This window comes from Danio rerio, chromosome 11 (assembly GCF_049306965.1).
Source record: "Danio rerio strain Tuebingen ecotype United States chromosome 11, GRCz12tu, whole genome shotgun sequence".
Taxonomy (NCBI): domain Eukaryota; kingdom Metazoa; phylum Chordata; class Actinopteri; order Cypriniformes; family Danionidae; genus Danio; species Danio rerio.
This window is the reverse complement of record NC_133186.1, coordinates 21,305,027-21,318,580: the sequence shown is the minus strand read 5'-3', so window position 1 is coordinate 21,318,580 and position 13,554 is coordinate 21,305,027. Positions and strand designations below refer to the sequence as shown.

Sequence of the window (13,554 nt, the reverse complement as noted above, 5' to 3'; positions counted from 1 at the left end):
TTAACCATTGTCATTTTCTTAATGGATTATTATTGTAATGGCATGTGGAGAATAATAGAAGGATATTTACAGAGTAAGAGGACGACAACATGATATATGATAATGTGAGTAGCAAAATCATTTGCGATTAAGGTCTACTATTTAATATTTGCAGTGCAATTATGTGATACTGATCCACAAAACAGTAAGTGTTTTTGTTTATTTATTTGTTTGTTTGTTTGTTTGTTTGTTTGTTTGTTTGTTTTGACCTGAAAGCTGTTAAATTAGGTTCCCCATCTAGGGAACTTCAACACTGCGTCTAACCAGAACGCTAGGGGAACACCTCTTTTATACGCGTCTTGAAGCACATGTGAAATCAATCTAATGTAATTAAGCAGGTGTCGTCAGACCAGAGAGTATAAAAGCCTGTACTGAGCGTTCGGTGTCAACTTCTTTGCTTTCAAGAAGCACGCACGTGAAAATACACCCTCTTTCTGTGAACTTTCATTACTGACTTGCATACACAAAATACAAAAAAAAAACTGACAACTTTTTTATTTTGATATGGCAGAGAAAAACTTAAAACGTTGTGTGCCTCCATGCTCTCGCTTTATTACGGCTGGTGACTCACATGATTTGTGTTTAGAGTGTTTGGGAGAAGAGCATGCCCTGGCAGCATTTGAGAATGCTGACTGTGGACACTGTGACGCTCTCTCCCGTAAAGTGCTGCGTAGTCGTAGGGAGTTCTTTAATAAAGCTCCCATGGCGCACGCTCCTCGCGGTTCGGCTCACGCTCGTGCTGAGGCTGAGCGTCGACTTCGGTCGTGGGGTTCGCAGCTAGATCTGGCGGATGAGATGGAGACTGACTCTGTCCTTTCTCTTTCTGGATCCGTGAGATCTAATCCTCCTTCGGTAGCGTCAGAAGCACGCTCTGCAGTTTCTTCTGCGCCTCGTGGGAGGGCGGCGTCCTCCGTTTCCGAGGAAACCGAGGCGCCACAGCAGCAAATGCAAAGAGGATCGGGGAATCTGCCGCCCCAGTCAGTGGAATATGAGGAGTTAGTGGAGGTGATTTCACATGCTGCTGACAGGTTTGAAGTAATAGATTGGCAGCCAGCACGTGAGCAGCAGCAGCTGCGTCTGACAGGAATGCTGGATGAGAGAGAATTACCCAGCAGAGTAGATCCTCCACTAAGGCACCTCCCCTTTTGTCCCGAGCTACATGATGCGGTTTCTAAATCATGGAAAAATCCGTATTCAGCACGGTTAATGACACCAAAAACAGCTATTTATTCAGCAGTTCGTGGGCTAGGGGAAAAGGCATGTACAGTAATGCCAATGATAGAAGAGGACTTAGCGCGTCGTCGTCCAGATCTAAAATCTGCAAGGGTCCCTCCTTTGTCATCGAGACCATTAAGAGTAACATCGGGTCTAGTCGGCAAAGCATATATGACGGCTGGTCAGTCTGTTGGATGCCTGCACACCATGTCAGTGCTGCAGGCATATAAGGCTGACCTAATTAAAGAGTGCCTAGATGGTGTGGGATCGACACCCGAACAGCTTCGAGAAGCTCTTCGGGCGTCAGATCTAGCTTTAAGAGCTACTAAAGAGGCAGCCTCTAGTTTGGGGCGATCTATGGCTACCCTGGTGGCTGCTGAGCAGCACCTCTGGCTGACACAAGCAGAAGTGTCAGAAACCGATAGAGCTATTTTTATGGATGCTTCAATATCGAGCTCAGGGCTCTTCGGTGACGCCGTCGATTGCGTCCCAGAATCCTTCGACAGAGTTAAAAAAACGCTCTAGCTCCCTCGGGGACTTTCTCCACCCAATATCAAAAAGTCAGGGGGCTGTTAATAGACAGCCCCAGCCGTCAACCAGCTCCTCATATCGTGAAGTACAAAGGATAAAAGTCCTGACGTGTTGGGAGTCAGGCTTCCCAGGGCCCCCCCTGGACACCGAGAGCAACATTCAGGGCTCTCACTGAACCAGGGTCCGTGGAGAAAGGGAGAGACCACCTCACCACTTATGTTGGTGGGGGGCTCTGTGTCTCCCGGGGTGGGCGTTCCTCAGTGTCTGAGGGCATTGGGGGCCCCACCTCCTCTTCGGGGTCCAAGAACAACCAGAGGCCAGTCTCGAGAAGCTGGTACCCCTAGCACATTTTTTGGCAGCGTGGAAACACCTGCCGATGGTGTCCCAGTGGGTCCTGTTCACAGTGGAACATGGCTGCAAAATACAGTTTTGAGCACGCCCACCTCGCTTCAACGCTATCACACCCACCATAGTGAAGCCAGAACAGGCTCTGGTTATGGAACAGGAAGTACTGGCCCTATTAAAAAAAGGCACAATAGAGCGTGTTCTCCCACTCGACAGAGAGTCAGGGTTTTACAGCCGGTATTTTATAGTTTCCAAAAAGGATGGGGGATTGCGTCCCATATTAGATTTGAGAAATCTAAATTGGTCCGTGGGGGCCCTCAGGTTCAGGATGTTAACCATCAAAAACGTGGTGTCACAAATTCAGTTCGAGGATTGGTTTGTGACAATAGACATGAAAGACGCATACTTCCATATTTCCATCCTTCCCCGACACAGGAAATACCTGAGGTTCGCTTTCGGGGGCAAAGCATTCCAGTATCAGGTACTTCCATTCGGCCTAGCTCTGTCACCTCGAACCTTCACCAAAATAGTCGAAGCGGCACTAGCTCCACTTCGTATGCAGGGTATACGTGTCCTAAACTACATAGACGATTGGCTAATTCTAGCTCAGACTCACGATTTTGCAGTTCGACATCGAGATGTCGTTCTTACCCAATCAGAAGGTTGGGGTTTTGGTTGAACACCGCAAAAAGTGTGCTTGTTCCAGCCAGGACGACCATTTTTTTAGGTGTGCTATGGGACTCCATGACGATGCGAGCACGTCTGTCCCCGCCATGAATCGCTTCGATTCAGTCAGCCGTACACAGAGTCAAACTAGGCCAGTTCATCACTGTTAAACACTTTCAGAGGTTGTTGGGTCTCATGGCAGCAGCAGCCAGCGTGATTCCGTTCGGTCTGCTGTACATGAGACCCCTGCAGTGGTGGCTCAAATCCAGGGGGTTTTCCCTCAAGGGGAATCCTTTCCGCATGATCAAGGTCTCGCGGCGCTGCCTTCGAGCCTTAAGTATGTGGAAAATGCCCTGGTTCCTGTCCCAGGGCCCAGTGTTGGGGACTGTCTGTCATCGCATCATGCTTATGACAGATGCTTCTCTAACGGGCTGGGGAGCAACCCTGAGGGGGCTTCCTGCAGCGGGACGATGGGGAGAACATCATCGTTACTGGCACATAAACTGCCTGGAGATGATGGCCGTGTTTCTGGCCTTAAAACACTTTCTCCCAGATCTAAGGGGCCATCATGTTCTAGTCTGCACGAACAACACATTGGTGGTCGCTTACATCAACCATCAGGGGGGTCTGAAGTCTTGAATGTTATGCAAACTAGCACATCGGATCCTCCTGTGGGCCCAGAACAAAATCCTGTCCATCAGGTCAATGTATGTCCCGGGCCATCTGAACATGGGAGCAGATCTCCTGTCGAAGCAGGGGGTGAGATCCGGGGAATGGAAACTTCACCCCGAGGTGGTGGAGACCATTTGGGAAAGATTAGGGAAAGCGCAGGTAGACCTGTTTGCTTCCCAAGAGACCACGCATTGCGTACTGTGGTTTTCTCTCTCGCATCCAGCCCCTCTGGGACTGGTTGCCATGGTTCAGACATGGCCGAGGCTATGTCTGTATGCTTTTCCCCCGGTCGCTCTGCTCCCAGGAGTCCTGGAGAGGGTCCGTCAAGACTGAGTACAGTTACTGCTGGTAGCCCCGTTTTGGCCTACCAGGATTTGGATTTCGGACCTCATAGCCCTGCTGGCGGGTCTCCTGTGGGAGATCCCCATCAGGAGGGACCTTCTGTCCCAGGCGGGAGGAATGATACTTCATCCCCTACCCGACCTGTGGAAACTGTGGGTGTGGCCTCTTAGGGGGCCCACCTCATAGAGTATGGACTGTCAACCGAGGTTGCTCAGACCATTCTAAGCTCCAGGGCTCCCTCCATAAGGAAGCTTTATGCCCTAAAATGGGCTCTCTTTTCAGCTTGGTGCAGAGAACACCAGCTGAACCCAGTCAGCTGTCAGGTAGCCTCAGTGCTGGAATTTCTCCAAGATCGCCTGTCTGCTGGGTTAGCTGCATCCACTCTGAGAGTGTACGTGTCAGCTATAGCGGCCTACCGTTCTCCCCTAGATGATAAGTCACTAGGACAGGATCCGCTAATTCGTCGCTTCCTTCGTGGAGCCATAAGGCTAACGCCTGTCAGCACACACAGGGTACCGACATGGGATTTAACATTGGTGCTCGAGGGCATCTCTGTTCCCCCATTTGAGCCACTGCAGGAGGCGTCAGATAAGTTTCTGACACTAAAAACAGCTTTCTTATTAGCTATTTCTTCCTTAAAAAGGGTTGGTGACCTCCAGGCTTTGTCGGTTGCACCTTCATTTCTGGAGTTTGCTCCAGGCATGTCCAAAGCCTTTCTTTACCCAGACCGGGGTACGTGCCTAAGGTGCCCACTCATGTGGCGAGACCTGGTGTGCTACAGGCCTTTCACCCGCCCCCATTTCAGTCGTCGGACCAAGAGAAGTTAAACTTACTCTGCCCAGTTAGGGCTCTGAATACATATGTTAACCGGGTTATCAACTGGAGAAAGAGTGAACAGTTACTGGTCTGCTGCGGACCCTCAAATAGGGGGAGTCCGGCGAATAAACAGACAATAAGTAATTGGATAGTTGAGACTATCTCAATTACCTATCAGGCTGCTGGACGCCCCGCACCTAAATTTGTTAAGGCCCACTCCACTAGGGCTGTAGGGGCCTTCAAAGCATTATTTCGGGCTCAGCCCTTTCTGACATTTGTTTGGCGGCAGGATGGTCGACTCCACATACATTTGTGCGTCACTATCAACTCGATGTAGACCCCTCACCAGGGTCCTCTATTCTCACTGCGTAGTGTGCGTTCACAGTCAGCAGTGAGTCTGGCCTAGTGGGTATTGCGTTCCCCTAGCATTCTGGTTAGACGCAGTGTTGAAATTATTCCGCCATACTCTCTTCTGGCTGTTACTTCTTTCAAGCAAATTCGAAGTTGATACCGAATGCTCAGTACAGGCTTTTATACTCTCTGGTCTGACGACACCTGCTTAATTACATTAGATTGATTTCACATGTGCTTCAAGACGCGTATAAAAGAGGTGTTCCCCTAGCGTTCTGGTTAGACGCAATGTCTCGTTCCCTCTCGGGGAACTATGGTTACATATGTAACCCGAGACGTTTTAATTGTTGTTTGTTTTGCTAGGAAATAACTACATTTGATCAAAATGTTGTTGACCAAGATTTTAGGCATTTTAAATAGTCTAAATTGCACATTATTAATGAAAAATTGACTTTTGGTATAATTACAGTTGGAAAATTACAAATGATCTTTATTTAAAGAGCCTCATTATGCATTTAAAAAGGTCATATTTTGGTTTTGGAGGTCTCCAACAGAAGGCTGATATGCATCCCTCATACTTCAGAGCACATCACTTTTGCATTATGATTCGAATCGGGATCTGCTAGTGTTTGTCTTACTCTTTTTCTTTCTACAGTGTTTGTGGGTGGGGTTGGGAGTTTTAATTTTATCGGGTCTGCGTGTGCAACAAATGGGTGGGGCTTGAGTTTCGTATCGACGTCAGGTTGACACGACTAAAGACTCGTTACCTCCATCATGATTCATTTAAACCACTTTGAGTCGACTTTTTTATAGATGAATCAATAGTTTTAAAAATGGTGCACCTTCAGATTTAAGCTTTAGCTGGATATTTCACTTCACTTAGAGCTGTTACACACTGCATAGAAGGTCATTTTAATAATATTGCAATGTATTTTTGTTTATTGGCAAAATTTACCCAAGTAACATAAGACTGGTTTTGTAGCCCAGAGTCACATTTTAGGATAAAAGTCGAAATATGAAGCATTTCAGAAGTATTTTAAATGGCAGCGGCTAGATTTTTAGTGAGGCTTAGTGAACCAAAGGAACAGTGACATATTTTTTGGCACCATTTTTACTGAGTGAATGAACCAGGAGGGGAGCTGATGGGAAAAGAGAAAGGCTTCCCTGGACTCCAGGATGAGAGGGAAACGGATAATCAAAGGGCCTCGTAGAGGGAGGATGGATACGAGGCGACAAGTCTGAAGTTGAACGAGTCCATTCCCAGCATGCACACGCGAAATACATGAGCTGAGAGAACACAAACTCTCCAATTGGATAATGCTTTCTTTCCCGGGGATATTTTTCAAGAGGAGCCTAGCAAATCAGTGTGTTGTATTGAGGGTGATGGAATTCATTTTGAAACCAGAACTGTGGTGGAAAAAAAGGAGATCTCATGCAATTGAGTTAACATTCAAATATATATTTGCTTTTATAAATATTTACAGTACCAAAATATATACAATTGGTTCAACTGAATACATTTTATACACAATTCAATATCAACATAGGCAGCAAAACAACACAACAGAAAAAAAAACTTCATATAAAAATACACATTTATCTTTAAAGCAAGACCTCCATGTACCACTGTCATAACGATCCACTTTAATAATTCATCCAAAGGCCTCGATGTTGATTCATAATAAATCATACACTTGCTCACTCAGAATTCTACAGCGAGTGTGTGTTTATGCAACCATGAAAAGGCTTCTGTTTTCTTTGAGAGATTCTGTGCTATTACACGTGTGATGAAAGATCAATGTTTTTGAGTTGGTGCAGAAAATAAACTGAATATGTTTACTGTATTTAAATCTTAATGCTAATTTCTCATTGAAAACACTTAGAATTACTGTTTTAAATGTTTACATATGAGTAAAATATCTGAAAATGACCTATAAATTATTTAGATATAGCAGGACGTTTATTTCAGTGATGATTAAAGGGATAGTTTACCCAAAAATGAAAATGTATTCACTATTTACTCAACTGGTTTCAAACCTTCTGATGAACACTAATGAATATATATGAAGAAATCTGACAGAATAAAAACACCTAATGGAAGATGTTTCCTGGTTTCTTTAAAAATATCTTGCTCAACAGAAGAAAGTCAAGCATGTTTGGAGCAAGCATGAGTAAATAATGGCTGAATTTTCAGTTTTTGGGAGCACTATCCCTTTAAGGTATGAAAAACTGCAACACTGCTGTTCAGTTGATGTGCCTTGTTAAACAAACGCTCCACTGATTTAATGAGCGCAAATTACCAACATTTACACTCAAAGCAGGGGAATTCACTTCAAAATTCCCTTCATGCAAAAACCACCCACGATTTCGAAACACACAAGCTTGAACTCATTTCCCAGAGTGGACTGTTTAAGCAAATTTCTCTTAAACCGACATCAGAAAAATAAAATACAAATGATGTAGGCTTTTTTGGTTCAAAAATGAGCAAGACTTTTGTATATTTGCGACCCAAACCAAATAATCCAATTCATGACATTCCAATGCAGTCAAAACAAATAAGTGTGCCCTTGTTTTTCTTTGAAATCATCGTCCTGAATGATCAGTCTAAACCCGGCAACATGCCTCACTACATTCCAACTCCCAAGAATGAAACCACACACAGATATCCATGCCGAGGAGGCCTCCGTGCTCCATAGGGGCCCTTATTCTTTCCATTCATTTTTCCCATAAGATTAAACCTCTTTCTGAGAAATGCGTCCATTCTGATTAGATGAGGCCAGAAAAGAGCTTCCCAGAGATCAAAGGCCGTCCTTGACCCCTTGTGCCCTTGTCATTGTTATTTTGATGCATGTTCACTCGCTTGACTGTGACCGTATCACTGCCATCAGGGCTGCTTAATATCCTGTGCTGAACCAAAGGAAATTGACAGCCGTACAGACTTCTTTTTTTCTGTAGGTATTGAAGTGTGAGCACCAAAAAAATCCATCCGAGATCATTAAAACAGGTAATATAGACATCCCGTTTAGATGAGCAGCAGGATAAAAACCACAAGATATCTGAGACAACAGATATCATGCTTAGTGATTTTGTACCTTCTTTCATTCATTGCATATTGAACATGTATGCTTATACATATATATATAACATCTTTAGAATAATATAAAACATTCAAAAAGTCTCTAGATTTACAAATCAAGCATTAATTACAGCACAATAGCCTACTTTTTAAAAATAACACCTTGCAGTTGTTTAATTTGACTGTTTGAAAATATAATGACACGTGTATGGCAGTTGTAATAAATACAAATACATACAATAATATACAGAAATGCTCATGCGCACCTTTATCAATACTGCCATTTGATTGAGAGCACATCATTTTCAGTCTGGTTACGGTAACAGACCATGTCATGAAAGGGAATTGCTCCTCAGACACTATAGCACCATGGTGTCTTTGGACAAAATACAGGTTAGCAATGATACAGTGTTGTGAAAAAGTAAGTACACCCCCTGAAAAGTATCTACTGGATTGGGATTTTGTTGATTTAATTTGAATGGATGATTCTCACAAAAAAAGAAAGTCTGATGTTAATTTAATAACTCTGTTTAATGTCGAATTAGATATTAAGCTGAAACTGTGGTACTTTGTCAAATATAAAATTAGTCAGTGGTTCATATGTACTGTATATTTATACGCGTATACAGACAACATCAAATAAAAATGAACATGTTTTAAATATATATATTTATTATCAGGGCTTGACATTAACACCCCCCAACCCTACAAATGCAAGTAGATTTCAGCGGTGGCAGGTTAGACAGACTCTCCCACTAGCCCCTTTGGCTGGTTGAAAATAATTTTCCCTGATAATAATTCTTAAAAGCAGGGTTCGACAATAAGAATGTTCCAATATGCATGCAAAGGTGATCTTAGAATTGAGAAGCAACACGAAAGACAAAAATAATTGTGTTATTTTTGAAAGCTAGTGAATACCGAATGAGAGGATGATCAGCTGAGGTGATGAGCGCGACTGCTTAAAACATGTGCGCGCTCCCGTTTCCTTGCGTGAAGCAACTGTGTCTAGAAACAACTGATGTGAATGGGTCTTTTTCAAATACAATAGACAAAATGTGATGAACATGCACCCACTGTCTTGCTGCTTTCAAGAGCTCCAGATTTGTCTTTTTGTAAGCAGCACCAGTTGCTTTCGCTGTAACTGTTCTTTGAACAGAATATTTAAAAGTCTAATGTTAAGCGTTTGTGTGTGTGATCATCCTTTCATTATCACACGGTATGTTTTTTTTTTATACCTGCTTTCTTTTGCGTTAATATGCTTTAATCATCATTGTGTTCAATAACATTGCTTTAATGGGAGATTAACTCTCCATTTATGTGTAGTTAACTGGTGATCTGAGAGGCCTTTAGCCAGGACAAATCACTTTGCATATGTTTTGTTCAATAAAAATTATACAGCTATATTTTGCTTGTTTTGACACATTTAAAATTTGTGACTAAGAAATAATTAATTGTTAATGTTCGGTGTGGTCAGAGATAATTTTGGTAAATCCTTCATTCTGAGCTCTGAAAATTATGTGAAATAAAAACTAACTAATACTATGAAACCATGACACATTTGCTCATTATTAAAAACAACAATGAAATGAATGAGGAGGCATGTGGACATAACGCAAAGCCAAAATCGAGTAATTTTAGCATGTCAAAGTCACATTCATGTGAATAAAATATAGTTTCCCAACAATAATATTGTGGCCAGTGAAAACGGCAAGGGATTAAAGTGGCTGTTGATCAAAAAAGTTAATGTCAAGCCCTGATTATTTTATTTATATAAATAAATATATATAATTATTATTATTTTTAAGAGTGCATGTTATAAGATTAACAGCAAACTTTCATTTTGGTGGGAACTGTCCCTTTAAAATTCCAACTTTAATTTATTATTTTTTAATGCACATTAAATAACAATTTTAACCATATTGTGTATGGTGGAAAACATTTTTTTCAACACTGTATGTGTCTCTTAAATTTGGTCATCCTACTGCCATATCCATGAGATATTAGAGAACAAATTAAAGGATTAGTTTACCCAAAACTAAAAAATATGTTATCAGTTACTCACTCCCATGTTATTACAATTCCCCAGAGACCTTCATTCAGCCTCAGAACAACATTAAAATTGGAGTTTAGCTTAAATCTAATGCTGTGTTCACACCAGACACAGAAGATGCATTAAGCGTGAGTGATTTACATGTTAAGTACATGCAAAGACGCGAATCGATCCGATACGCGTGAATGAGGGGGCGCAAATTATGCGTTTTGCGCGAATGGCTCGAGTTGGAAAATCTGAACTTCAGCGGACATTCGTGCCGCATTAACCAATCAGGAGTTTCTCTTGCAGGGGCGTGATTATGACATAGCGCCTGTTGTTGGTGTCCCGGGGTAAAATTCTCCTACCGACACCAGACAACTGTTCATTAAACTGGGCTCGGCTCAGTTGGAAGCACTGCTGAAAGCTTCCATTATCTAGGTTAAGTTTCTGGAGGAGTTGATGAGCTCACAGAGCTGTGCACCCCAGAATGGACCAAGTGGACTCACGCACGGCCTTAAAATGAATCTACACTGTTTTTCAGTCTTCTTAAAACACATAAACGCAGCTATTCTCTCTCTATAAAATTCATGTTCGCTATTTAGCAATGAACCTAGAATCACCGCGCAGACAGAAGGCCACCCATGACACGCTAATGAAGCAGATTTGATGCGTGTATGAAGTAAACTCAAAATGTTCACGTGTCTATTTACCCAGCGAATACAAGATTTTACCACACGTACCGCATCTGTTGTGAATACAGCATAAAAGCTCCATCACCCTCCATAGACAGCAACTGTCCTGAGATGTTCCAAGTCCAGACCAAAAACATTTAATGTGAATTCAGTGGTTCAGTTGTAATCATATGCTCCAAAATCATTTTTGTGCATTAAAAAAAAGCTGTAAATATAATTGAAGTATGTAAATAAAGTATGACAAATTTGCCATTAGAGTCCGCAAAGCAAACAAGAAAGCACACAGTAGTATTGCCCATAGTAAATATGCTTCCTGATCTGATGTGGAAAACATTGGTAAAGTTGTATTTACAGATTTTTACAGATTTACAAAGTGTTTTTGGACCTTTGCATAAATAAAGTCGAACCACTGAAGTGGAATGTGTTGACAGTTTTGTGAACATCTACAGCTGGCTATACAGGATGAGAGAGCTCTAGGATTTCATCTAAAATGTCTTCATTTGTGTAGTGAAGATGAACGAAAGTCTCAGGGGGTTGAAATGACATAAAGCTGAGTAATAAATAACAGAATTTTAATTTCTGGCTGCGCTAACACTTTAAGCAATACATTAAAGGATGTTAATATTTTGTATCCACATCCACTAATATAAAGTAGAAAGAACGGTTATGGGGCTCTTCATTGAGAATGAGGTAGACACAAGTAACTGGCCAACAAAACAAACTTTAAAAAAAACATAAACAAAAACAAACAAAAAAACTAGATTTATACACAAAACAAAAGTAATAATACTGATTTTGAAAAAAGAATACAAAAGGCTATCAGAACAAATCAACAGACATAAAAATGAACGAAAGCTACATTTGATTTACGTCACAATTACTTTTGTAGTTACTTCAGTCAGTTACCTTAAATATACAAAAATATAGCAACTATAAACAGATTTTCACAAAGTCTCCCTTGTACTGAAAAAGCACCATCATAAAGTGGAAAAAAAGGTCAATGGCTAGCTGAGTTTCACGTGAGGTATGGTTAAAAAATCAATATTAAAGAGCAACAGAAACAAAAATAAAACATTATACCAAAGTTAACTGCCTGCATTGTAAATACTAAATACAACTGTACTATATTTTGAACACAAACCACCACAAATACCGTCACAATCCTTAGAATGAATGTAAAGTACAGCTGCATTGGGAAAAAAAAACAAGTCGACCAAAGAGATGCTCACTTTTTCAGTTAGGAAATAAAACTTTCAATCAATATTAAACTGCATGTTTTGGTAGGTCTTTAAGTGCAACCTCAAAGCAGCAAAAGATCAAACCATTAAAGAGTTTCCATTTGTTTTCTTGGATATTTGTTGGGTGTAAAGAAACCTCAGCCTGTTGTGAGAATGAGAACTTATGAAGGGGAAAAGGGTTAATGTAGTTATGAGCGTACCAAGCTCCATTGGTCTGTGCTCCAGTGAGGGTTAATAGAACAGGACTGAGTATTGCACTGTTCTCGGTCGGGTGGTTTGTCAAGAATTTCACAGCTCAGATCGTTAAAACGCTCCCCGTTGGGACGCTGACAGGCGACCAGCCGGGTCTTTATCCCTCCTCCACAGGATTTTGAACACTGGGGAGGCAGAAACAGAGCATGAGTGAACGTCTTGCTTCATTAACAGATGTAATCTTTGTTCATTTGCATTTCCTAAAGAAAGCCTGGACCACATGCCAGAATGTCATAATGTCAGAGTGTTTTGCTGAGTGGAGACTATTGCAAAGCTTAGTTTGGACCGATTTTGGTTGATTCTATGCTGTCAAATCTGACACAGAACAGTTGAAATAAAAAAGCAAAACATGATTAAACTGTGTCATTTGACCTTAGTCTATACTATTTGCAAAGTATGTGGAAGAAGTTTTGAAAAGAAGTCATTGGTGTTTAGTTATACTTTCTCATTTAAATGTGATATTCTAAATATAGAATTTAAATATTTAAAAAAATATTATAACCATATGTAAAAAGAAAATATGTGGGTCACAATTTACTGGAAGGTTTGATTATTCATTTATTCATTCATTCATTTTCTTTTTGGTTTAGTCCCTTTATTAATCTGGGTGTTGTCACAGCGGAATGAACCGGCAACTTATCCAGCACGTTTTTACGCAGCGTATGCCCTTCAAGCCGCAACCCATCTCTGGGAAACATCCACACATACTCATTCATTCATACACACACTCATACATTACGGACAATTTAGCCTACCCAATTCACTTATACCGCATGTCTTTGGACTGTGGGGGAAACTGGAGCACCCGGAGGAAACCCACGCGAACGCAGGGAGAACATGCAAACTCCACACGGAAACGCCAACTGAGCCGAGCCGAGGCTCCAACAAGCGACCCAGCGACCTTATTGCTTTGAGGTGACAGCACTACCTACTGCGCCACTGCGTCGCCAGGTTTGATTATGTTAATGTACACTGTACAAAATTGTTGTAAAAACTACAGTATTACTGGGAATTTTGGTTGCCAGTAATACTGTAAAATTTACAAGTGTGCTGTAAATTAACAATTACAATTGTGCTGTAAAACTAATTTACAGTTTACATTGTGCTTTTAAATTTTGCCAGTAATAATGTAAAAATTGCCAATCATACTGTAAAATTTACAATTAAATTATAAATTAATAATTACAGTTGGGCTGTAAAACTAGAGCAAAACTGTAATTGTTTATTTCCATTGCAGTTTTAATATTTACAGTATTACTGGCAACTAAAATTGACAATAATACTGTA

The 13,554-nt window shown here is 41.3% G+C and overlaps 2 protein-coding genes across 2 annotated transcripts in view; one reads left to right on the top strand and one right to left on the bottom strand.

Moving 5' to 3' along the window:
- The first annotated feature begins 245 nt into the window (after nucleotides 1-245).
- Nucleotides 246-3,193, top strand: LOC141376589 (uncharacterized). The gene is made up of 2 exons (XM_073916661.1): nucleotides 246-2,145; nucleotides 2,268-3,193. The coding sequence occupies exon 1, from the start codon at nucleotides 544-546 to the stop codon at nucleotides 1,777-1,779; it is 1,236 nt and encodes a 411-aa protein (XP_073772762.1). The 5' UTR covers nucleotides 246-543; the 3' UTR covers nucleotides 1,780-2,145; nucleotides 2,268-3,193.
- Nucleotides 3,194-6,415: 3,222 nt separating this feature from the next.
- The window catches only part of adamts9 (ADAM metallopeptidase with thrombospondin type 1 motif, 9), a 61,860-nt gene continuing 54,721 nt past the window's right edge, over nucleotides 6,416-13,554 (bottom strand). The window contains 1 exon segment of the mRNA NM_001423670.1: nucleotides 6,416-12,392. Within this exon segment, the coding sequence (NP_001410599.1) occupies nucleotides 12,204-12,392 (189 nt within the window). The 3' untranslated portion in view covers nucleotides 6,416-12,203.

Coding starts and splice junctions, on each gene's coding strand:
- LOC141376589 (XM_073916661.1), top strand. CDS start 544: ATGGCAGAGAAAAACTTAAAACGTTGTGTGCCTCCATGCTCTCGCTTT.